This window comes from Crocodylus siamensis, chromosome 2, assembly GCF_052110815.1.
Source record: "Crocodylus siamensis isolate JL-2025a chromosome 2, ASM5211081v1, whole genome shotgun sequence".
Lineage (NCBI taxonomy): Eukaryota > Metazoa > Chordata > Crocodylia > Crocodylidae > Crocodylus > Crocodylus siamensis.
Genome location: NC_143396.1, coordinates 126,039,240 through 126,062,596, shown reverse-complemented (window position 1 = coordinate 126,062,596; position 23,357 = coordinate 126,039,240). Strand labels below are relative to the sequence as shown.

At 42.3% G+C, this 23,357-nt stretch overlaps 1 protein-coding gene across 2 annotated transcripts in view; it reads left to right on the top strand.

The window, feature by feature from the left end:
• The window catches only part of NPNT (nephronectin), an 81,387-nt gene extending 60,465 nt beyond the window's left edge, over positions 1 to 20,922 (top strand). For both annotated transcript variants that reach the window (XM_090036758.1, XM_090036757.1), the window contains 4 exons: positions 7,721 to 7,816; positions 9,141 to 9,239; positions 16,563 to 16,819; positions 18,973 to 20,922. In XM_090036758.1, coding sequence (XP_089892884.1) covers positions 7,721 to 7,816; positions 9,141 to 9,239; positions 16,563 to 16,819; positions 18,973 to 19,068 — 548 coding nt within the window. In that variant the 3' untranslated portion in view covers positions 19,069 to 20,922. The remainder of the gene's footprint in view (positions 1 to 7,720; positions 7,817 to 9,140; positions 9,240 to 16,562; positions 16,820 to 18,972) is intronic.
• Positions 20,923 to 23,357: the final 2,435 nt, after the last annotated feature.

Sequence of the window (23,357 nt, the reverse complement as noted above, 5' to 3'; positions counted from 1 at the left end):
TTTATATCTTCCTTTTTTCTTCAGCTGGAATCACTAAACAGGTGAGGGTTATAACAACATATAACCACATACATACTCATGCCATTACCTTCCCAAGTTCAGCCCTTCTCAGCTAGATGAAAGAATTAATAATATTGTTTCAAGATGAAAATGCAGAGTAAGAATCAATCTGAAATAGCTAGTAAGACATATCAGTGTTGCCTCCCACTTAAGTACAGTGATGAACACCTTTACTCAATGATTTTGGGAATGTTGTAGAATTAAATTATAGCCTCACGAAGCTCTGTAGTTTTACTATTTTTCTTCCTTCCTTGAGAAATACCATGTAGTGTACTGTTCATGAAATCCTCTACAAAGAAGTCAAGTTTATATTTAACAGTCTTATCAAACAGTTGAGATAAAGTGAAAAGCTCACTGATACGCTATATAAAGTACACAGAAAAGGCTTGGAAAGCTCACATGAAATAATCGTGCCAAATTCTTTCTCCCACGATCTTCACTCAACTTATTAGGAGTCTTAGCAGAGACATGTGGTTCGTATTTAGATTTCTGCATCTCAAGTGGTGGCGTTCTTGTACGTTAGACATGAGGGCATATGCCCTTAATTAAGCACCCCAGCATGCTCCTCTCAGTACATATGGTATTATTAATAATATATGGAGCAGTATTTGTGCATGTCCCACATAGTAAGGTGATATTTTAGCTTTTTTTCATATGCATTAGAAAGGGTATTTCATTTAGTGAACTGAAGAACTGTGTTGTCCTCTTGGTATGAAAGAACTGACTGAGGGCTTGGAAGCCAAATTTCTCCTGGGAGGTTTCCTCACATTTGTATTGCATGTGGGACACAAGGGGGAATGGGCTGATGGGTTTGGCCCTGCTAACCTCAGGAGACAGAGTTTTACTAAAATATTCTACAGATCCCACCTGCAAGAGTTTGGGATGTGAGAATGGAGCGTGGGTCCTCCACAATATTTCCCATTCCCTTCCGTGGCAAAAGGGTTGTTACATAACTGTGCTGCCATAGACTGCTAATTAACCTCTGCTCAAATCTTCCTGCTGCAAGGAGCGTGGATTCAGCATGGAGGAAAAGCAGCAAATACTGAGATAACAGGATTAGCATCATTACCGACATCATTACAGTCGGTGTTTTCTTAACAGCAGAATCATGCCGAACAGCCTTTTCTTTCTACTCTAGGGGCACGTCTATACATTGCCCTGCAGCAACATAGCAACGCGCTATGTCGCCATGCAGCACAGTACAGTGACATAGCAATCATGCAGGTCTACGTGCAATCACCAGCTACATCGCCGCAGCAGCGCACTTCCTGGTTATAGCGCACCACTATGACGATGTAGTTGCAAAATCTAACCGTGTGTTGTGCGCGTGGCATGGTACCCACCTGTACTGCCATAGTAATGTCATCATACGGTGACATGTAAACACACCGTAAATCAAATTTTACTGACATCACTAAGGCAAAACTCCTGTTGACACCAATAGGCATATTTAGTCTCAGTAAAAAGTGCTGAATTTTATAGTGTAGGCTGAATTTCACTGGGAGAAGCAAAGGAATACCTCTTCACCTCTGCGCTGGAGATCCAGCCTGCGTTCACATCCTGCGGTTTTTGTGTATGGCAGATATGAAGGGGTTGGGGGAAAATCCATTGGAAAGCTGTATCTTCACTACTAGCTCAGAGCAGCTACATGTTACATTGTTTCTCTCACTTTCTCTTCTCAACTCAGATCACAGAAGGAAGGAAAAGTGATCCCTGGGGAATGTAGGATTTAACTTTTCTTTGGCAGGTGGTAATTATTAAATGCCAAGGGGATTCCCAGAGTAAAACTTCACACCTAAGGCAGCAGTTCCCAAACTGTGGGTTGCAACCCCAAATGGGGTCGCAACATCAGCAGATGGGGTCATGATAAATGTGCCCCCTGAGATTTCTGTCCCCACCTCTGCAGTTCAGCAGGTGGGACTCACTGTGGGAGGGGGTACCGCACCACTGTGGCTGTCAAAGTGGGGCACAGTTGCACCCACGCTCCTCATCTTCCGGGCCTCCTGTGGCACTCCCTCCCTCCTGTGCCAGATCCTACCCACTAAGCTGCAGAGCTCCCAGGGGGAGTGGGGCAGGGCAAGGAGCCCCAAGCCTGCAGCAGGCAGCCTACGTCTTCCCCGCCCTCCACGGGCTCTCCTCCAGCAGTGCTGCCCACGGCAGAAGGAATGGGGTGAGTGGGTGGGGGCGAAGCTGGGCTCTGCACTCAGCTCCAGCTGCAGCAGCTGCTGCCTCCCATGGGCTGTGGGTGGGGAGTGAGGGGCACCTGGGGTTGTGGGGGGCTGTGTGGTGGAAGTGAGGGGCCATGATGAGGAAATGGGGTCATGCTGAGGAAAAGTTTGGGAAGCACTGATCTAATGGCTTGTCAAATGGCGAAACAGTATTAGAACATTGTTGTATTGGAAGAGTTGCAGTAACCAAACGTGATATTGAGCACACGTTAGCACTCAGAATAAACAGGTACTGTCATATTCACTGGCATGTCAGCCGGGCACGGGCAGCCTACCCGTGGGTTTATATCATTAGACCTTCTACGTGGGACACCTGTGTACCACTCTGTCGCAGAGCACTTAGGTGCCCCGCTCCTTTAAAGAGCTGAAACTGCTAGGGAGAGAGCCCTGGCAGTGAGTGGGGAGCCCCAGCTGCTGGCTAGCAGGGCAGCCAGAATGAGTTAGTAGGTCCACACCTGCCAGCGGTCAGCTGACCAGAAGGGGCAGGGCCTGGCTCATATATAAACCCCAGGGCTGAGGCCAGGAAGGCAGTTCCTCACTAGCAGCTCTGAGGGAGGATGTACCCATTGACACTGAAACTGCCTGGTATGTTGCACCCAGGGTGAAGGGGGCTCCATGAGCTCCACATGTACCTTTGCCTATTAGACACTTAGTGCCAGGGATGAAACCTGATCCTTTTAAAGGGTCAGAGCACACCCTGACCTTTTGTTTCATATTATAGCCCATGGGCTTGTGTTTTATTTGCTGTTATATAAGACTGGTGGTTTGGGTGAGGCTATTTGGGGAAGGAGGAGGCCTCACGGGGAGCCCACTGCAGCATGGGGACCCTGGCGCCAGAGGGGGCATGGCATTTGGGGTGCACAGACCCCAGTGCCAAGGGGCACAGAGTGAGACAGGGCTGCGGAGAGCCCAGGGAGGACAAGGGCAAGACTGGACAACGTCGGTACCATCTGTGAGGCTTGGGGCAATTACCTTTAAGATCTTCCCTTTGACAGATGTAATCACTCAACCATTGCTTAAATATTTGCAACAATTCCTCATTTGTGATTCAGGAGTGATTCCTGTACATAACTGATATAACTCTATGGGCTATACCAGTAGGAAATTTGACACTTCCCTCTCCAGTGTTTAAAAGGTTAGTTGTATGAATATTTGGGAAAACCAAATAAAGGAGCATCACTGAGATGCTCCAAACCCAAATGTGCCATTTTTATTCCACTGAATTTCTTGAATATTTATTTTTCAGTGTTTATCACCCCTTCTGAACTAATTATTTCTAGACTGGCAGCCAACTGTTTATTAACTTATCTTGTTCTCCTGTATATTTAAAAGCCTCTCAACTTGTGTCTAACTGATTCCCTCTTCTTTGCTCTTTAGAGCAGTGATTAGAATATTTGCATATTACTTAGCAGTAATATTTTCCATTAGGGATTTTTAAGAATTCCTAAGGTCCTGGTTTATCATTGGTCAATCTGAGTTTAAGCACCAAGCTGAATAGCACCTTTTAAAAAAAAAACATACTGAACCTGCCTTTTTGAAAGCCAACTATTGCGGCTTAAAACAAAATAGAAGCTTTCAAACTACACCAATTTCTTTCAGATCCAAAAAGATCAGGGTGCATTTTCAGGGCATACTGAATCTGATAATGTGGGCATGCCATTTTTTTGGTAGGACTGCTGGGAAGGATGAGTAGGACCGAGAGTGAAAGTCTTTTTAAGATTTTGATTTAGACTTATTCTCTGGCTGAGGTAACTTATCGTCTTCTGTATATTAATGCTTAAGCTGCCAGGTGGTAAGTGGTATTGTAAGTTAGGTTTTCAGGTTATACAGAAAATTAAGCCAACCAAAATATTAAAAAATCAAATGGGGGAAATAATTTATTATAAAGAGCCAGATTCTAGCTCACTTACGGTATTTTATTCTGTAAATAGCCACACTGAGGTCATGGGACCTATTTATGGAGCAAGTTATTATTCAACATGAGTAAGAGCTTAGGAATATGGCCTGCAGTGCTGACAAACAGAAAAACATACCTTTGCAACACTAAAGAGCTTGCTGTGGGGAAAAATGAGGAAAAGAAAAAATAACTTCTTAAAGACGACTGAAACAAAAAGGAAAGTACCCACTTTACCAGAGGACTTTAGCTTGCTGGTTTTTAATTATTAATACGACATTTTTCCATACAATAAACTGTCATTACCTGTAGCCTTCAAGCTTTAAAGATATTATAGCTGGTTAGACAGTTACTGTAAACAATGGCTTTTTTTATTCTGATTCTGAAAGTCATAGCCATACACTGCAAAATCTACTTGAATCTTGATTTAAGTTAACGTTTATTTAACTTGCTGATATTGGATTTTCTGCATTTTATAGGCAGGAGGTAGGGAAGTGTGGTACCTTAGAGGCTGGCTGATTCAGAGACACCAACTTTTGTAGGCCCACTTCATCAAATGCTGTGGATGGACTTGCAGAGGTCATTTACCAGTTGGAGTTATATGTTCAGCTATGCTACTTACATATCCAATCAGGAGCAAAAGGACTCTGCCATAGAACCATACTTATTTCAGCTCAGAATCCTATATCAGTTCATCTTTAGTCTCAGTCACAGAAAAGCCCTGTAAATACATTTTAGAACTTCTTCTAAAACTGTGAATTGCCATATTTGTCTAGGTTTTATTCTGTGTTTTGATGGTGTAAGTAATTGAACGTACTCACAAGTATTCTAAGTGCCACCATAGACTTTAGTATCTGGAGATAAGTCTGCAACACATTACTGCTGTCATTTAAATGCTGCATCTCTGGAAGAGGAATTTTCAAGACAGCTGTAGCAAATGAAATTATTTAGCTACAGTTTACAGCTGTCCTTCAGGCATAATGTTTGTGTATTATATCTGGACACTTAAATTTGGCATGCAGATCATAATTAGAAGGATGCTATAGGATATTTGGAGCCATTGTGAGCCTTTAGTATAGTGAGGATTGTTGGAATTGTTTGGCATTTCAAGGTCAGAGTATTTAAGGGGTGGTATAATTAAGTGTCAGTTGCATGTAACTGTCTTAATTCTGCAGCTATGGTTCCCATAAAGGCCTTTTACATTTTAAGGAGTGCTGGCTTTTTTTTTTTAGCTTCTCATGCATCTGGGTGAAGCTCCAGGGGGACAGAACCTGTATTACCAAAAACTATAATTAAGGTTGAGGTTAAACATCCTCTTTTTTTATCAATTGCTCTGTTTCAACTGTTCATATCTTTGTGATGTGGCATTATCTGTACTCTGTGGCAAAAGGTAAAGCTTCCATTTCTTTTCTTTCACTTTTTGTCTTTTTAACTCTTTCAGCAAAATACCTTCAGCCATTTTGAGTCCTTCATGCTTGCAAGACTCATATTCCAGTGAGATATTTTCTTGTAAGATGGCAGGGCAATCAGGAGACTGGAGGAAATGGGGTAGAGGACAGCTGAAACCAGAAAGAGTAGCAGGGTGGCATGAGGCTGTTCGTGAAGGGAGAGCAGCATAGGTGAATGAGGAATTGATGTTTTCAGTGCCCAGAAGTGGCACCTCATACCATGACCATCCTGTGTCTTCTGCCAGATAAGCTGACATTGGACTAACACAGCTAACTACCTTGCTCAGTTCAGAACTGGAGACATTTCATAGTTTCATAGATGTTAGTCTCCCTGCACTTGGGTAGGAGAGACTGCTGGAATCAGATAACCCCAGCAAGATGAGGGTCAAGACATTTTTTGAAGATCGCCAGGGTGGATGACTACCACTTCTGCAGGGAGCATGTTCCAAATCCTCAGTACTTGACTTATAAAGAAATTTTTCCTTATGTCTAGCCTGAACTGATCCTCAGTCAGCTTGTACCCATTATTACTTGTTGTCCCCTGGGAGGCCTTGATGCACAGATGCACCCTTAGGCTCTGATGTATGCCCCTTATATATTTATAGGCTGCCACAAAGTCCCCTCTGAGTCTTTTCTTCTCCAGGCTGAAGATCCCAACTCTTTCAACCTCTCCTTGTATGACCTGGTGTGTAGGCTTCTAATCATGCGTGTAGCCCTCCTTTGGACTCTCTCAAGCTTCTCCACATCCTTCTTGAAGTGCAGCACCCAGAACTGGATGCAGACCTCCAGCTACGGTCTCACCAAGGCCAAGTAGAGAGGGAGGATGCCATCCTAAGCCTTGCTCGAGATGCCTCAGTAGATGCATGTCAGTGTCTGATTAGGCCTGCCACCTATGGCATTGCATTGGTGGCTCATGCTCATTTTGTCGTCAATCATGACACCCAGGTCTTGTTCAAATGTGGTGCTAGCAGGTGTAGCACTGCCAAGCCTGTAAGTGTGTTGTGGATTATTTCTTCCCGGAGGACTTTACATTTCTCTGTATTAAACGACATCAGGTCGAGGTCTGCACACCTCACAAGCCTGCCCATGTCGGCCTTTATTGCCAGCCTGTCTTCAGGCATGACCACACTCCCCCATAGTTTGGTGTCATCAGTGAACTTTACTAGCTAGCTTTTAACACCCAAATCCAAATAATTGATGAATGTGTTGAAAAGCACTGGTCCAAGTACTGAACCCTGAGGGACGCCACTGGTCACTGCCCAGCAAAGCGTGAGAATTGAAGAGCCGAACATGGCAGCAAGGAGAGATGGGTGACATTTGGCAGGCTTTTAATTATGTGTACCACAGTGGTGGCCAGGAGACCCAGGCACTGATGAGGGCCCCAAGAATGCTAGGAATTATAAATAGACCATCCCTGACTCAGAGAGTTGATAGTTTGGTACTTTGATATTACTTAGTTCGGCCTCAGAACAGCCTTTTGGTGAAAAGAGCAAGGATGGGAAAACTAAAACAGAGGTTAGGTGGCTTGTGTGAAGTAATGTGGCAGTTTAAGTCACAAAGTGTATTCTCTTCTTTTGTAGCTCAGTAGTCATATCGTGGCCTCTGTGTTTCCAAGTGCTGTTCAGATGCATAAGACATTATTGCTTATTTTCCTATGTGACCGTGATGTCAGTTGAAGACTCCCCCGGGTGAAAGTTGGCTCCAGACCCTTTGAGAAGCTGCTGTGTAGGAGCCTTATCACAGAATGCTTTGTACCATTTTATTGTACGTAGAAACTGCTTTTCTGAAGAAGAGCTCTGGGGAGAAACTATGTTTCAAGGACAGGACTTTTTTAAAAACATTTTTCATTTAAGGAGCCTTTGAAACATTTGGAATCATGTTTTATGGGTCCCAGACAAATGTTACAGCATAAATCACTGAGGTAGGCAGTTTATGGATCTTCATGCAAAATATAATTAAGTATATTGAATGCTCCAATTGCATGATGCCTGAAGCTTTCTTTTGGTTTCTTTTTTTATTAAAGATAAAGGTAGCTAGCAGCATGCTTCCTTATCCATCTCATACATTTTATTCAATACTTTCTCTTACAGTTCCGCGCCAGCCAGGAGTGAGCAATAATCTATTTGAAATATTTGAAATTGAAAAAGGGATTAGTGCAGATGAGTATGAAGCAAATGACGATCCAGGTAATTATCACACCTCCCAATTGATACTTTCACTCTTTTTTTAATGTTTCTTTGGCTACAGATGTATGTGGTGGGACAGTAGGGGCCACTACTATGCTGACCCACCTGCCTCACTGTGCCCAACCAAAACCACGTTTCGGATGTCCCCCCTGGGGCACTTATGTCCAGCTGACCCCCTTCCTGGAGCCTCAAGCCTGGGGTAATCGCTGCCACCACCTGGGCTCTGGTCTGTTAGGGCCCTGTGCAGCCTGCAGTACACAGACCTTGGGGGTACTTTGCCCACTAGTAGTATTTCTGGTTGCTCCTTATAGCCTGGAGCCACCCAGGATGTTTTCAGGTAGAACAGAATCAAATAATCAGCCAAGCTCTGCTAGGTGCGAAAAGGCTGTCCCTCCTCTCAGACGTTCACAACTAGGTGAGTTGTATCAGATAGCTTTTATTAATCCGAGAGAGGGATTGTCAGCCCTTTCAACACACGGCTAAAGATATATAACCCTAATTTATGGGCTAAATTTCAGGTAGGCTACTTACAAAGACATCCAAAAGATTCTGGAGGCCTGAGCTTCTATGTTTACTTCCAAAATGCCTACTGGAGGAAGACCCCCCCCCTCCCTTCCCCCCAAACCAGATGGCCGGACCTTTAAATAACTTTTCTGACCTCATCACCTGGCTCCAACCAGAAACAGGCTTTATTTGAACCCTGCTGACATGATCAGCAGCCCTCAGTGGAGTGACCAGAGTCACCAAACTGGTTCCACAGGTTACTTGGCAGGAAACTCAAGACAAAGGGTCTGGACACAATAAGGAGGAATGGGAGATGGTCCAGAGGAAGCAGTATATACAGTGCAAACAAGTTACACTGCAAAATACATCCAGAGACACTTGACCACACGCAACCCCAAATATGTGTGGGTGTTACATTCTCCACCCCCCAGCCCAAAGTGTCCTAATCCTGGGAAAGACAGAGGGTGATTTTTGTCACAAAGTGTGTAGGCAAAAGTTAAATATCTGTCTTTTATAGCAACTTTGTTTTAATTCTGTTTCTTAAATGAATTTGTCTTCATTCTTCCTTTACCAACTCAGATTGCCTCTTTAAATTTACTAACACAACTTCTGTGTTGATGTATAAATAACAAAATGATAATGTTATTCTCCAGTGACTTGTTAATGTGGATGCAGATTCTTTTTGTGTAGCTCCTTGTGTTGTACTTCATTTTGACAGGCAGACTCAGTTGTAGATTTCATCCATGCCGAGCTGCTGCGTAATTCAGCAGCCACAAGAATCCAGGACTGTTTCTGTGCATCTTTGTTTTGTATTTTGTAGGTATCCTGGTGCACAGCTGTAACTTTGATATTGGTTTCTGCGGCTGGATCAAGGATAAAGATGATGATTTACATTGGGAACCAGTTGCCGATCCATCAGGTAGGACAGTCTTGATCCACCCCATTTGTTGTAGCTTAAGAGTCCAAGCAAACTCCCTTTAAAATGGGAGGCAGAACTCCCATGGTATTTGAAGAGAAGCAAGGATTTTTTTTTGGTGATATCATTTATTTGATCAGCTGTATAATTGGGACACATCAACTGTATAATTCAGGCACAAAGTGCCCTTGCTTAGGTCTGGGAAAGAAGCAGAACCAGGTTGAACTAAATAACAGGTAGAACAACAGCTGGTGTATAATTCTATATGTAAAAGAAAACAGTAACTTAAAGGCATGGAGGAAGCTGTAAGTAGGAGCAAAGACTGGCAAAGGAATGGCTTTAAAACAAGAGAGTGCGGTAGAATAAATAAGGTAGTTATCATAGAAAATTAGACCTCAGGAAGCCATCTACGCCAGTGGTTCTCAACCTTTTTTGGACCAGGGCCTATTTGTAACTGTCAATGGCCAGTTCTGAGCCAGTGCCCCTCTGGTGACCAGCAGTCCCCTGCCCCCAGGCCCTAGCAGAGGGGGTGGGGTAGAGGGGGGGCCCCAAGCAGCCTCTTGCATGCTGGAACTCTGCCAGCCTGCAAGGGAAAAGCCACGGTTTCCATGTTTTTCTTCTTGAAAAAAGAATCCATTTTTTAAGTTTGTTGATCCATTTCTAAAGCTTGTTTATGACCCTTTCATATATGCTTATGACCCACTTCTAGGTCGCAACCCAGAGGTTGAGAAATGATGATGTAGTCCTAACCTCCTACTCAAAGCAGGCCAATCCCAAACTAAATCTTCCCATTTGTCTAGCTGGGTCTTAAAAACCTCCAAGGATAGAGAGTCTACAACCTCTCTTTGTAACCTGTTCCCATGTTTTTCTACCCCCCTAGTGAGAGACAGAATCACAGAATTATGTGGAAAACCATTCAGAGGGGGAAAAGGTTGTTATTACCTGTGGAGTGCAATGAGATTGGCAGAGAGAGCAGGTAGATCGTAATGAGCCACAAAGCCAGTATCTATTTTTAGTCCATGGTTTTCAGTGCCTAGGATGGTTATGAATTTGTATGCCTAATCCCAGTTTCTGAAGGTTTTTTGTAGCTTTCCCTTCAGTACAATGAATGTGGGATCAGAGAGGGAGCTGTTGCTCTGGCATTATTAATATTTTAATGTAACAAAACATCTCTCATACTTCCAGCAATTTTTTCAGCTTCTGCAGATCAGATTAGTGTAAAGGTTTTAGGACCCAATTTGGTTTCCTTTAAAAGTATTGAAGTAAATAGCTACCAACTTTGCTGCCAAAATCTACATCGACTGGGGACCTAGACTGTTATGTTAGCTTGTATTTCTAAACCAGGAATATTGATGAAGAAACAACAAATGTATTCAGTAAATGTTCTGTCTCTCTAAAGAATTGAGAAGACCAGAAAAGAAGGTATTTATATATTTAATCAGTATATTTCATATTTGAGAGCAAATATTGTAGTTACAAGCTATGAAGTTATTTTTAAAATGTGTTTGTAAATTTAATTTGTGGTTCTGATTGCTAAAATCAGAGGCAAAATTGGAAGTTCTGATTCTTGTTTAAATGCAGGGCTCTACGTTAACTTCCTAACTTACAGCAGAATTTATGGAAATTCAGTATAAAATAGTTCAAAAGTTTGAATCCCTGAATCCAAACTAGTATGCACTGAGGGGCAATAAACTCCTGCAGAATGACACTCTGGGCATCTAGTTTCTTGACAAAAAAATTCAGTGAAATCACAAACACACAGGGCTGGAAATCTGTCACCAGTGTATTTACCCACGTAGTACCAATAGTAATACCATAGCATTATTTTAAACACAGTGCTGAACACCCTAGCACTGCAGAGACGGATTTTAGATGCACCCCTCTGGTTCTTCATTAGCTCTCACAGGATTACACTGAAGCGCAGCCTCCAGTACATGACATGCATGTATACTTGAATTGTCGATAGTAATGGGAATGCATTTCCCATTTGTAAAATATCATAAGTAGGGCCTGGTTTAAATCATGGGCACCACTTGCAGCACAGTGGGTCCTTGCCCCTGATTGGCGGAGGGGCCTGTCAGCCCTGCCACACGCTGCTTGCTTCTGATGGCTGGGAGGCAAAAACTATGATTTTAAGTATGCCACAGTTCCTGTGTCCCACTGCTTGCCGCTGACTGGACTGGACGCAAAAACTGTGACATATTTAAAATTTTGTTTTTTTTTTTTTTTTTTTTTTTTTTTGATTTTTTGCCTCCCAGGCATCAGGAGCAAGTGGTAGGTCTGATGGGTACAGTGGGAACTCCAAAATTAAAGGAGTCACCGCACTGCAAGCTGGGCTTGCAATTTGTCAGGCCCTAATTAAAAGTTAGGGTAGCATGATTGTAGGAAAAAGTCTTTGCCTCAGCATTTTGGTACATGGGCCAGGGTGTTTTACACTGCTGTAAAGGCACCATTGCTCCTTGGGTAAGGCAGGGAGGGTATGGACACTGTACTCCTTTTGCCCAGGGGGGCAGTACTGATTACATTTGTTCAACAGGCTTGCACTGGTATATCTAGAATGTAACTAATATGGTACCTCAGGTAGTATATTTTTCTCTCCTCGTGTCTCAGGGGCAGAAAAGAAATAATTATTATAGGCAGATAACTATGTTAGTTAGCTCAGATTAACTATTTTAGATGGTTCAGAGAGTAGGCATGTGTTCTGGAACAGTTTATACAACACATTTAGTGAAGCTTTATAGGGCCAAACCCTTAGCTAATTGCATCAGTTGGAGCTTTGCATGAGGAAAGATAAACATTTTAAATACTTTGAGTTTGGGCTCACTCTGAATATCAGACTAACTGAGTTCATCCATGAGTTGCATACATTTTCTGGATATCACCATTTTTGAAAGTTCCAGTTGAAAAAAAAAAAAAAGCAACTTGAGTGGCAAAGATTGTTTCTTCCTGCCTTGTTTCACCATCGCTTTACATTCAAGCAGAACGTCCAGCTGTTGCTTCATATAGACAGGGAAATTAAAATGTTCTGCCACAGGCCTTTGTGGAGTTGCACTTTAACCTCCCCAGACACTTCATCGCTGACCTCAGGGCAGCTGTTCTTAGGCAGCAAACCTTGAACTGACTTGAACAGGGGTTTGCAGAACAAGAAATCATCCAGACACTGGACTATATTAAGTATGCTCTAAACAAGGAGTACAGATTTTAGCTCTTGTGACCCCTTTGTTTCTACCAGTTCTTTGCTTGGGTTCTCCCTTCACCCCACTGCCTCCCTCCCCCTCCTTTCCTACCTTTTGTACCCAAATCACTGTCTCAGCTTTATACACTGCTCTGTGCATGTCCTCCTTTTCCAGCATCTGATGAAGTGAGATCCAGCTCACAAAAGCTCCTACTATATATATTTCTAATGTGGTTAGTCTATAAGGTGAAAATCGACCTTGCCTTCTGCTCGACTTCAGACTAATATGGCTAACTAGATCTGTCTTCCATTAGACATGCACTGTTGCTATTGACATAACCTGTTAAAATCTGTTTGCAAAACAAACATCCCCAACTCACCACCTTGCTTCACAGATTTAGTTTTACAGCTGGCCAACTAACTTTTGGCTTTTACTTTTCAACCCCCTGAGGTGTATTTTACATATTTAAAGAATCTTCATTTTAAAAGGTGCCCTGGTATTCCTTTGTCAGTTGATCTTGTATGCAAAAAACAGGCTTAACTATGAAGCTCCATCCCAGTTGGGGCTTGTCTACACTTGTACCTTTTCATTTTTGTACTTAGTCAAATTTGTTGCCTACAGCTTTAGGTAAATCAGTACAGTCAGCTACAGCAGATGCAGTTATACTGGTATCAAGGGGAATGTGTCAGGATAACAAACACCGTCATAGCAGTATACCCATTTGCAATAGGTTGCACCAGTGTATTTATCTTTAACATTCAGACGCATTGCTGAAAAGACTGCACATAAAAAAGGCCTAGCAGACATAGCTGTAAGTGGATCCTACTGTATGTACCTGCCTAGAGGCCCTCATGAAGCATTAAATTTAAAAGACCTCATTTAATCTTCTCGAAACTAATGTGAAGTGCAAACATTTTTTTGAAACGGGGACTAAGAGAATATGGATTTTTTCCTTTATTTCATTTGTTTGCAGTGCCATGGCACAATGTTGGCAAAAGTCACATTTAATGGTTGCTTGTAAACATACATAGTTCTTATTTAAAATCATCATGGTTTTTTTTTTTCAGAACAAACAGTAAAACTATTTAAAATGGCCAAACCTAAGAAAAGACATTTAACTGTAGTTTAGGGTAAAAAATGGGACCGTTTCAGAGGGCCTTAAATGGGGCCAAGAAGGAATTGTTCCCCCTTCTATTGCTACAATTATTTTTTTTTTTTTTTTAACCTTCCTCAGAAGTATTGGGTGTTGGCCACAGCAAAGCCTGGGGGTTTTGACTGGGGTGTGGCAATACCCCTGCTGGGTTAAAACCTAGAGGTACCTGATTAGAGGGTCTTGTTCCTCCACCCAGTGTCAGACCAATGACCACAGTGGGATTCGGGAAGGAATTTTACCCCATGATCAGATTGGTACAAACTGTGGGGGTTTTGGTCTTCCTCTAACGGGAGGTGTGGCTCCCTTCCTTCAATCTCTTAAGCGCATTTTAACCACCCTTTCAACATCAGGACATGAACTGCCATTATCCTCCTGCTCTGCCTGTGGCAGGCTAGGGTGCTTTTGGTGTCTTTGGGCAATAAGCCTTGTAGTTGTGTGACAGGGTTGGCTGTGCAGTTTTAGGTTACACAAGGGCTCGTATGCTGGGGGTTTTTTTGTTTTTTTTAGAATTAGCTAAATGCTGTATATCTCTGCAAAATGGAAAAACATTTCCAGGCTCACTTCAATAGCTGAGATTTCATGTGACCTTTATAACTTAATTAACGTTAAGACCCTTACGGTGAATTTTGATTTTGACAATTTGCTGGTGAAAGCCGTTAGTTTTTGGTTTAGAACACATGGAGTTCTCAGCTGGATATTTTTAACCTCTTATATCCCCATGTTCCTCGTCAGTTGAGATTTGCAAGATCAGTCTGTGTCCTCTAGGGTCCCATTCCAACTTTTACCTTTGAAATATTTTTTTAATACCTTCTTAGTTTGGTCAAAGGGTTTTTGTAAGCTGTGAAGTTTCATTTATCATCGTTTTCTCTTCATAGTTTTAAATGCCAACATGAAAGACTCAGTGGAAGAATTTATTGGGGATTACATATGTTTTTGATTTTGGCTTTGCACTGCCACAGGGACCTCTGCTTTCTATTTATTAACCAATATTTTTATGTAGGTATTGCTCCCTAAAGCAGTGGGGATATGACTAGGCTTCTGAATGAAGTTCATATGTTCAGCAACTGTCTTAACATAAGCAGTAGAGGGAGCAAGATGGACTGATTCAAGATCAGTAAGGTGATTTAAATGCAGAAATAATGCTTGCAGTAGAGACCAGAACACTGGGCTCCTTCCTCAAGGGACTGCCATAACCAGTAGGTTACAGCATCAGGCTCCCTATTGCTTGCTCTTGTTCTGGCCCCATGAATTCTCTACTCTTGGCTTCCAAGGGAGCCAGCTGCCACAGGAGTCCCAAAGGGGTTGCTTATCCAGTCTAACCCACAACTTGGTGAGGCCACTCTTCTGGGAAGCTGGAGATAATCTGCTTGAATCACTGTGGAGACCAGAGTTCTTGGCTGTCCTCACCATGAGTTCCTAGGCAGGTGCTATTACTTTTAGGATAATGGGGGAAGAAAGATGTGTTGTTACACTGCAGCAGCAACTGTGTTTTGCATGAAGCTGTATGGATTTGTACAGTGTGCTCTGTCCCCACCCAAATAATTGGGGACTTTAGGCGCCACATCATACTAGTTGAGATCATGACAGAGCTTAGGTGAGAGTTAAGCCCCTATAACTTTGTTATAGGGCCACTTACCCAGTTTTGGCAGGCAGTTGAGGGCTGCATAGGTAGCCCCACCCCTTGATGAGTGCCCCACCCCTTGACAGGTTTCCTGCCCCCTGGTCACCATCTTGGGACCAATGTCCCAGGGCCAGCACTGGTAGGGCCCAAAGCGGGGCGCAGGCTGGCAGGGGTCTGTGGAGCCAGGCTGGGCTGCACCAGCAGGAAGAGGGGGGAGCTGGCCTGGCTCCACAGAGCCCCTGCCAGCTGGGACCTCGTGCTCCTGCCACCCTACTCTGGGCCCTGCTAGCACTGACCCCAGGGCACTGGTGCAGGCCCTGTGCTCTCACTGGCTCCCCGCCCGCTCATACCCAGTGCCCCCCCAGCCCTGCGGAGCACACAGCCCTGACCCCCTGCTTGCTGGCAGGGAGGAAGCCAGTGCTGAGCGTGGGGAAAAGCGACCCCTTGCTCACCCCATGGCTGGTGCTCACAGCCCGCATGGGGCTGGCTGGAGCAGACACAGGTAGTCCCAGGTGGGCTTCAAGCAGCTGTAGTGCAGGGCACTAGCCACACGGCGAGCAAGGGGCCGCTCTTCCCCATGCTTAGCACCAGCTTGTAACCCAGCCCCGCTACCAGCCTGGCAGTGGGGCTGGGTTATAAGATGGTGCTGAGCGCAGGGGGGTGGCAAAAAGCAGCCCCTCACTCGCCCCATTCCCATTGCCCCATGCTGAAGCTGCTCGCAGCTGGCCTGGGACTGCCTGTGCCTGCTTTGAACAGCCCTGTGTGGGCTGTGAGCGGCTGCAGCAGGAAGCACCAACCATGGGGTGGGCAAGGGGCAGCTTTTCTCTGTGCAGGGGAGCCCAGGGAAAAGCTGAGCTTGGGGGGAAACGCGACTCCTTCCCTGCCCCATGGCTGGCACTCCCTGCTGCAGCCCTTCGCAGCCCGCACAGGGCTATCCGGACCAGGCACAGGGAGCCCCATGCGGGCTGCAAGCAGCTGCAGCATGGGGCACTGGCCATGGGACAGGGAAGGGGTCGCTTCTGCACACCCCCCCATGCTCCTTCCCTGCCTGGGGTCCCCCTAACCCTTCTCCCCTCACTTACCTGTGGTTCTGGCACGGGGCAGCCATGTGGTCCTAGGCCAGAAGCCCCAGCTGGGGCTTCCAGCTGGGGGGCAGGGTGGGGCTGGGCAGGCACCACTGTTGTTGGAGCCTGTCAGGCTTCCCCTGGGTCCTACTTCCCCTGCCTACTGCCAAAAATGACAGGAACCAAGGGCAGAGAAATATTAATTTTCTACATTTTTAGGTGCCCCACAGGCTGGATAGAATGGCCTCGCCGGCCGTATTTTGCCCACCCCTGCATTAACCCATTTTGAAAGAACTTCTTTTTCTCTTGCAGGTGGACGGTATCTTATAGTCTCTGAATCCAAGGGCAAAGAGGGAAGAGTAGCACGTCTGGTCCTGTCTCTTGGCCAGTTGGCTCATTCAGGGGACTTGTGTCTGTCCTTTAGACACAAGGTATCTGGACTACATCCTGGTACACTCCAAGTATTTGTAAGAAAAAATGGTACTCACGGACCAGCAGTCTGGGGAAGAAATGGTGGCCATGGTTGGAGACAAACACATTTAACTTTACAGGGCTCAGGCATCAAGAGCGTAAGTACAATTGGTTAAGCTGTTCTAGTATAGTAAAATGAGGGGACTAGGAGGTGGAGCACTGGTTCAGTGCTAGCCTATAGTTGATTTTATTTAGAAATCAGTTGAATTTATCTTTGGCCCTGGAGTAATAGGAGAGATCATTTGGGCTCCTGCATTAGTTTCCCCCTACACTATCCATGTAAAAACACCTACAATCAAAAACAGAAGTAATACTAATAGCAGTCACTAAAACTTGTAAACCAGGTATAGTCCCTCTTAGAAGATGGGTTATAAACACATACTTCATCCCTTTATCCTCTGCTTTTCCCTAGTCTTGTCAGAATACTTTTAAAGATCTGAGTTACCACAACTAAGAGAGCCCATCGGTCACAGACAAACCAAGCTTAATAAACCTAAACAAAATTGGATTTCAAGATAGCAATCCATATATATATATTTTTTTTTTTTTAAATGACTACTGGTTTCCTTACATCAGTTTAGTTCAACTCCAATTTTGGCAGTCACTGAGTGCTTCCTCTGTTCTTTTAGGGGTAAGCATGTGTCAGGCTCCTCTAACTGTAATGAGAGAACCTAGCTGGAATGTTTGAATTAATTTTCAAGTTATGAACAAAAATAACATTTGCTCATGTTAAAGCAAACAGCTTGGCCTTTTGAATATGCAGCAGCATGGGTGAGGAAACTTGATGATTGTGGATCGATTAAAACCGATATAAAAGCAACTAATTTGCTTTTGAGGAGCAATCTATAGCACATTTCCACTGTGGTTCTCTCACTTTTCATTCCACTTGACCACTGAGCTTTGCTTTCCCCCTCAACTATAAATTTTTACATATAAAGCTTAGTTTGAGTATGTTTTGACATCCAGGCCAAAAACCATTTGCTTTGTCATATCACAGACTGTTTTTATTCAGACAGTATCGTTTCTACAAGCCAGAACTATCTAGTGTCCACACTGAGCAATTTGCAGTGTCTGTTTGAAAATGAAAACTTCCCTTAGAAAGTGTGTTTAGACAAAACTTGTGATAGTTTGATATGATTTGAAAACAACATTACATTTAGAGGTTGTCATGCAAGGATCAAATGCCCCATTCAAGGGAGAGGGGAAAGTTCTTTCTTGGGACTCCCCAAAAAGCAGCTTTATTCGGTCTCCCTCTCCTAAGAGGGCCCCTGCAGCTAGCCCTAGCATGGCTTCACAAGGGGGAAGCCCCCCGTCTTTGAGATCCCAGCTCTTTTCAGTCCCTTGCCTCCCCAGCGATCTGTGGCTCCTTTTTAATCAGCTCCTGGGAAGGAGGGAGTGTTTTTTCTTTTAAAGAAAAGGGGTATTGGAGTACCAGTTGTCTCCAACCATGCAGCAGACTGTTGAGAAACGAACAGTCTTTATTGGGCCATTCTAGTTCCCTCTGTCCTCACTCAGACTTTACTCTACCCACCCTGGCACCTTCTTCCTTTCTGGCTCTCTCCCTGCCTTACTTCTTCCCCTCAAGCCCAGGCAGCCCCACTTGTAGCAAAGCAGTTATCAAACTGTAGTTTTAAGCTAGGGACCACTTCACCCAGTACAATGAAATATTATATCATGGGGAACCAAACAGAGAGCAGTCTCAGTGGCCTGGTGTCAGGCCTAGACTGCCATCTACTCTTGGAGTGAAAAGGGCACAAAGATGTCCTACTTAGGGAAGTATTCACAGTAACATATGCTCACAATGAGTCTCATGTTCCCAACAAGAACTGCAGCCTAGAACTTAGCCCACTTAGCTTCCTTCATCACAGAGGTATCTTAGCAGTGAATGGAATCATTTAAATTTCTATAGAAAGATCATTAGCAAGAGATGCCCCCATTCCCAGTCTGACAACTGCCTATATCAGTACCTCCTAGATATTTCCACCCTCTATGTGTGTCTGGCAGGAATATGAAAATAAAAAGGACTGCAAAGAGATCAAAGAAATTGAAAATAAAGCAAAACAAAACAAAATGTGAATCCACAGCTCATTTAGAAAGTGATGAATTCATAGACACACTTTAATGATCCAAAACAGAGACATGCCTGAGTTACTTCATGTCGTGCTCTTGTTATGTTATGGCTGGGACCTTTCTGAACACATAGCCATTCTCATCACAAGTTTTATTAATTCAGACTTCATCTTTTCCCCAGGTTATTTTCAAAGGTGAAAAAGGAAAAGGGAGAACTGGCGACATTGGACTGGATGATGTGAGCTTAAAGAGAGGCCACTGCTCTGAAAGACATTAGCAATGCAAGTAGACTGGCAAAGAACATCTGTTAATCTCCCCTTTCCCCTTTAATCCTACTCCCATCAAGTGTGTAACCCCCCTCCCCCAATCCTTTGGGCAAAAAGGAGAAATATTTAAAGAGTGACCACTTCTTGTTTGCTTATTTTGTGCAATCCTAGTGAATTTACACTTATATAAATGTCTAAGGACACAAACTCCAAGCCAGTATTGGATGCTACCGTTAACTTGTTCCTGATCATTCCATGCCTACAGGATGATCATATTGAAAGTCTTCTCCCCACACTTCTTATACCCCATTAAAGGGGCAAATTGTAGCTAAAGGGTATATTTACATGATACACTTACTGCATATTGGCCTAATAACGCTGAAGTAGTGTGTCATGGCAAAAACTGTGCTGATAGTCTACTGTGCAGTTATTATTAGGCTAATGCACAGTAAATGTCACTAAATAACCATGCACTGGTATTGCACATTTAGTTTAGTACTTTATTAAAGAAGTACTAAACTAAATGCACAGTAATGAAGGTGTAGACGTGCCCAAATACTACTAAAAGATATCACCAGCTCAGACAACAATGGTAATAGCTGCCATTCTGTATTTCCCCAGAGTGCTGCTATTTCAGCAAAATACCATTCAATTGATTTGACTTTGTAATTTGAATCTGAGGCCTGGATATGAACTCTGGCTATTTTACTGCCATTGGTTTTTAGAGAAGGGTTTGTTACATATCAAGTATCATTTATTCTGATACTGTATCCATATTAACAATAGGTAGCTTACATAGAGTAGACACTACATCTCTGTAATATTGCTACTGCTGTTTTGTGTAAATGTATATGGTTAACATATTTATGTTTTTAATATTTAGATTTTAGTTGCAAGGTAAACGGCAGCTGTGCTCTCAGCCTAAACTACAGTATATGTGAGCACAACGTGTTTTTTGACCGTCCGTGTGTGTCCATTGATAAATCAATAGTGATTTGATGATTTCCAGATGATCCCTTTTTCTCTAAATAATAGTGCAATTTTTTTATATTATAAGATGACTGCAAGCAAGAGACTAGATCCTCAGCTGATGTGAATTGGTAACTCAGTAAGTTTCAGTAGTATTACACAAATGTCTATTAGCTGATGAGTTGAGCCAAGAAAGTCCAGTTCTGTCAGGTCTAGCTCACTGTCAGTTCTCAATGATCTCCCTGGGAACTGAAGAGCTGATTTTGAATTTGACAAAAATCAGTAGGATGGGCCAAAGCTTGTGCTGATAGTAGCAGCCATTGTCATTGAGTAGAATGATTGTCAGGTGTTGAGGTCCCCTCTAACCTTATGATTCTCTGATCTAGACAACATAAGCAACTCAGTGAGTTGCCTGCTTTAATGTTGCACTAAGAAGAATGAACAAATGAATTCAGAACATTGAGTCTTGCATTTGTACAAAGTCCTTGCCAGACTGCTTAGAAAATAAATGACAAAATACATCATTTTGAAAGCTGAAACTGGTATTTGTCAGAATATTGGACATTCTTTGGTTATCCATTGTGCATATGATAAATTAATAACTGTGGCAAATTTCTCTGTTTGGTTTGGGTTACCATTTTGTAAAGGAAAGCTTTAATAATCAGTGCTATCATCAACATTTTTCCATTTGACAAAATGTCATCTTTGTATTTAAGAAAGTTAGGAAAATTTTAATACAATCTTATTATGACGACACAGCCTTAAGATGTCAAAAGGGTACAGATAGAAAAAAAGTAGGCCTTATGATTTTTGTTTAAATACTTAATTGTAAATGAAACGTTAGCCCAATGTATTATTGTATTACCTTATAAAAGTTACCTCTGGTCTTACCCAAACCTGTGTCCAGTCTTGCACACTTTGTCTATAGAGATGAAATAATGAAGGCCATGTTCCAAACTTAAATTTTTACTTGGTACATACCTTGAAATAGTTGCTACAGATCTGATTGGAAATCTTTCACTGGAACAATTTTTCCATCAGGGAAAAAAAGACAGTTTTGACTAGCAGAATTTATTACACTGTTAAGATATCAATCAAAATACCTGTAGGAAAACCATTTGGAAATGCAAAATTCATTTAGAAAAAAAATTTTTAGAATATTCTAAAGTTAGAGGTGATCAAATTTGAAACAAATTTCAAAATGTAAAAAAAAAAAATTTTTTTTACATTATTTTGTGGCATATCAGTAATAGATACTGGCATATAATTGTAATAGTAATATTTTCTAAAATTATTAAAGGCAGTTGCTGGTTAGTATTAATTGGAACATCTTTTTTAGATCATTTCATTACAAAGAAAACAGAGTTGTGATTAGAACTTATCTTTTTCAGATCAAAACAAGTAGTAGCTGTCTTCAATAGTTAACATGGTCTATTTTTTATTTCAATTTTCTACAATGAATGTTACTATGAAACAAATTCAGAAGAAAGCTTTAATTTAAAAAGTGTTCGTTCCAATTCAAAATGTCAAAAAAAAAATTCCCTGTGAAATGAAAACTCCAAGTTTTGATTATCCACATAGTATCATATCCACTAAACACAACCACTATGTTCTCAGACTCAGCAGTAACCTAACAGAATTAATACACATATTGGTGTCTTATCTATGTAAAATGGATTGAAGTATGTTTAAATTATTTTCTTAAATCATGCTACATACCTTTTAGGAGTTGGGTATAATGCTTATAACAGGATTCTCTCTAGCATACACAAGAAAGGCCAAACAGGTTTTAACTGTTTTTATAACAGGGTCTGGAACATACCATTTGTATAAATCTACCATAAATGGTAGATATGGGTCAGATGTAGGGCTTTCTTCTGCCCCCTGGTTATTCTGACTTATCAACATGCATATATGAATTAAGAGGGCTTAGGATTTCTGCATTTTATGACTGATTTCATGTGGTCCTTTTATCAGGAGTTCCTTATGCAATATTGCTATTCAGTGGGCACTTGAATGTCTTGTTACTGTTTGAATAGGGTAATGATCTAACTATATGATGTGACTTTTTGAATTAATAGCAAGATAGTAATTACTATTGAGCAGCTACATTTTCATTTGCATTTTATTGGTGGAAAGTGTGTAATAACAGCATGGCTCAAGACCAGCCCTTGTCCAGGAATGCCCTGGGTAGGTCAAGTCTCAAGTTACTCATTTCTAAAAGGGAGACTGCCTTGACAGCATATATCCATCACTACCTACCCTCTAACAAAAATAATAGCTCACTCAAATTTATCAACTTGATTTCAATCCTACTCCTGTTTTTGGAGACAAGGCAACATTTAGCTTCTTTTGTTGGAGCATCTTCTCTTCTGAGTTTCCTCATCCTTCTTTATAGGCCTTAACCATGTAGGGAACTATGCATTGGTAGAACCCCGTGCTGCCTCACTAAAGCAATGGGGCTAAACAAAGACAATTCAGGCCCTCTTTCCCATAGCTCATTGCATGATAGGTGACAAAGCTGCCAGTTTCTACAGTATGTACCTTATTAGCTCCATTCTTAGTAATTTATTCATGGATAACACACATGCATGGAGAACTACATAAGAATATGGCCTTAAAAAAATCAGCATAAAAACAGCTCTAGTATCTCTTTCTGTTATTGTTCAGTAACTGCACACCTGGGTCTAAAACAATAAACCAAACTCCTGCTAAAAAAATACTATATTTAATACCAGAACATGCTGCACTAAATTCTTATGGAAACGATTATAAAATGTACTGTATAACATCTTACTGACATGCATATTTTTAAATAGAAATGTTAACATTTTTCCCCCAAAGTGACTGAAAATAAAGAATATCTTTGTAAATGATAGGTATCAATTAACACTAGCAATTTGCATTTATTAGATTATTGATGTAAAGAGTAACCACAACGAACAGGGGTTATGTTATTAATTACCTATTCCTATTGCTGCCAGTGACTGACTTAATCAGACTAGAATTAGGCTGGAAGCCAATGCTTCTGAAAATCTCATCTCCACATTACCTCCAAAGGATCCTCGGGGATTGATTTGGTCTTGGAAACCAAAAGATCCATTCCAGTTCATCTGAAGAAAATTATAACAACCCACAGCAGGATTTGTCTTAGTATTGACCCAAGTCACTCCCGACATTCACACACACAGGAGGACTCTCAGTAGCAAACCACCACTTTCCTCTATTGTACTCTTTTTAAAGAGAAAAAGCACAATAGTTGTTTGTGCGATAATATACAAATATGGCTAAAACACCATCAACTGTTCCTCTAGTTATCTGTTCCCGTATC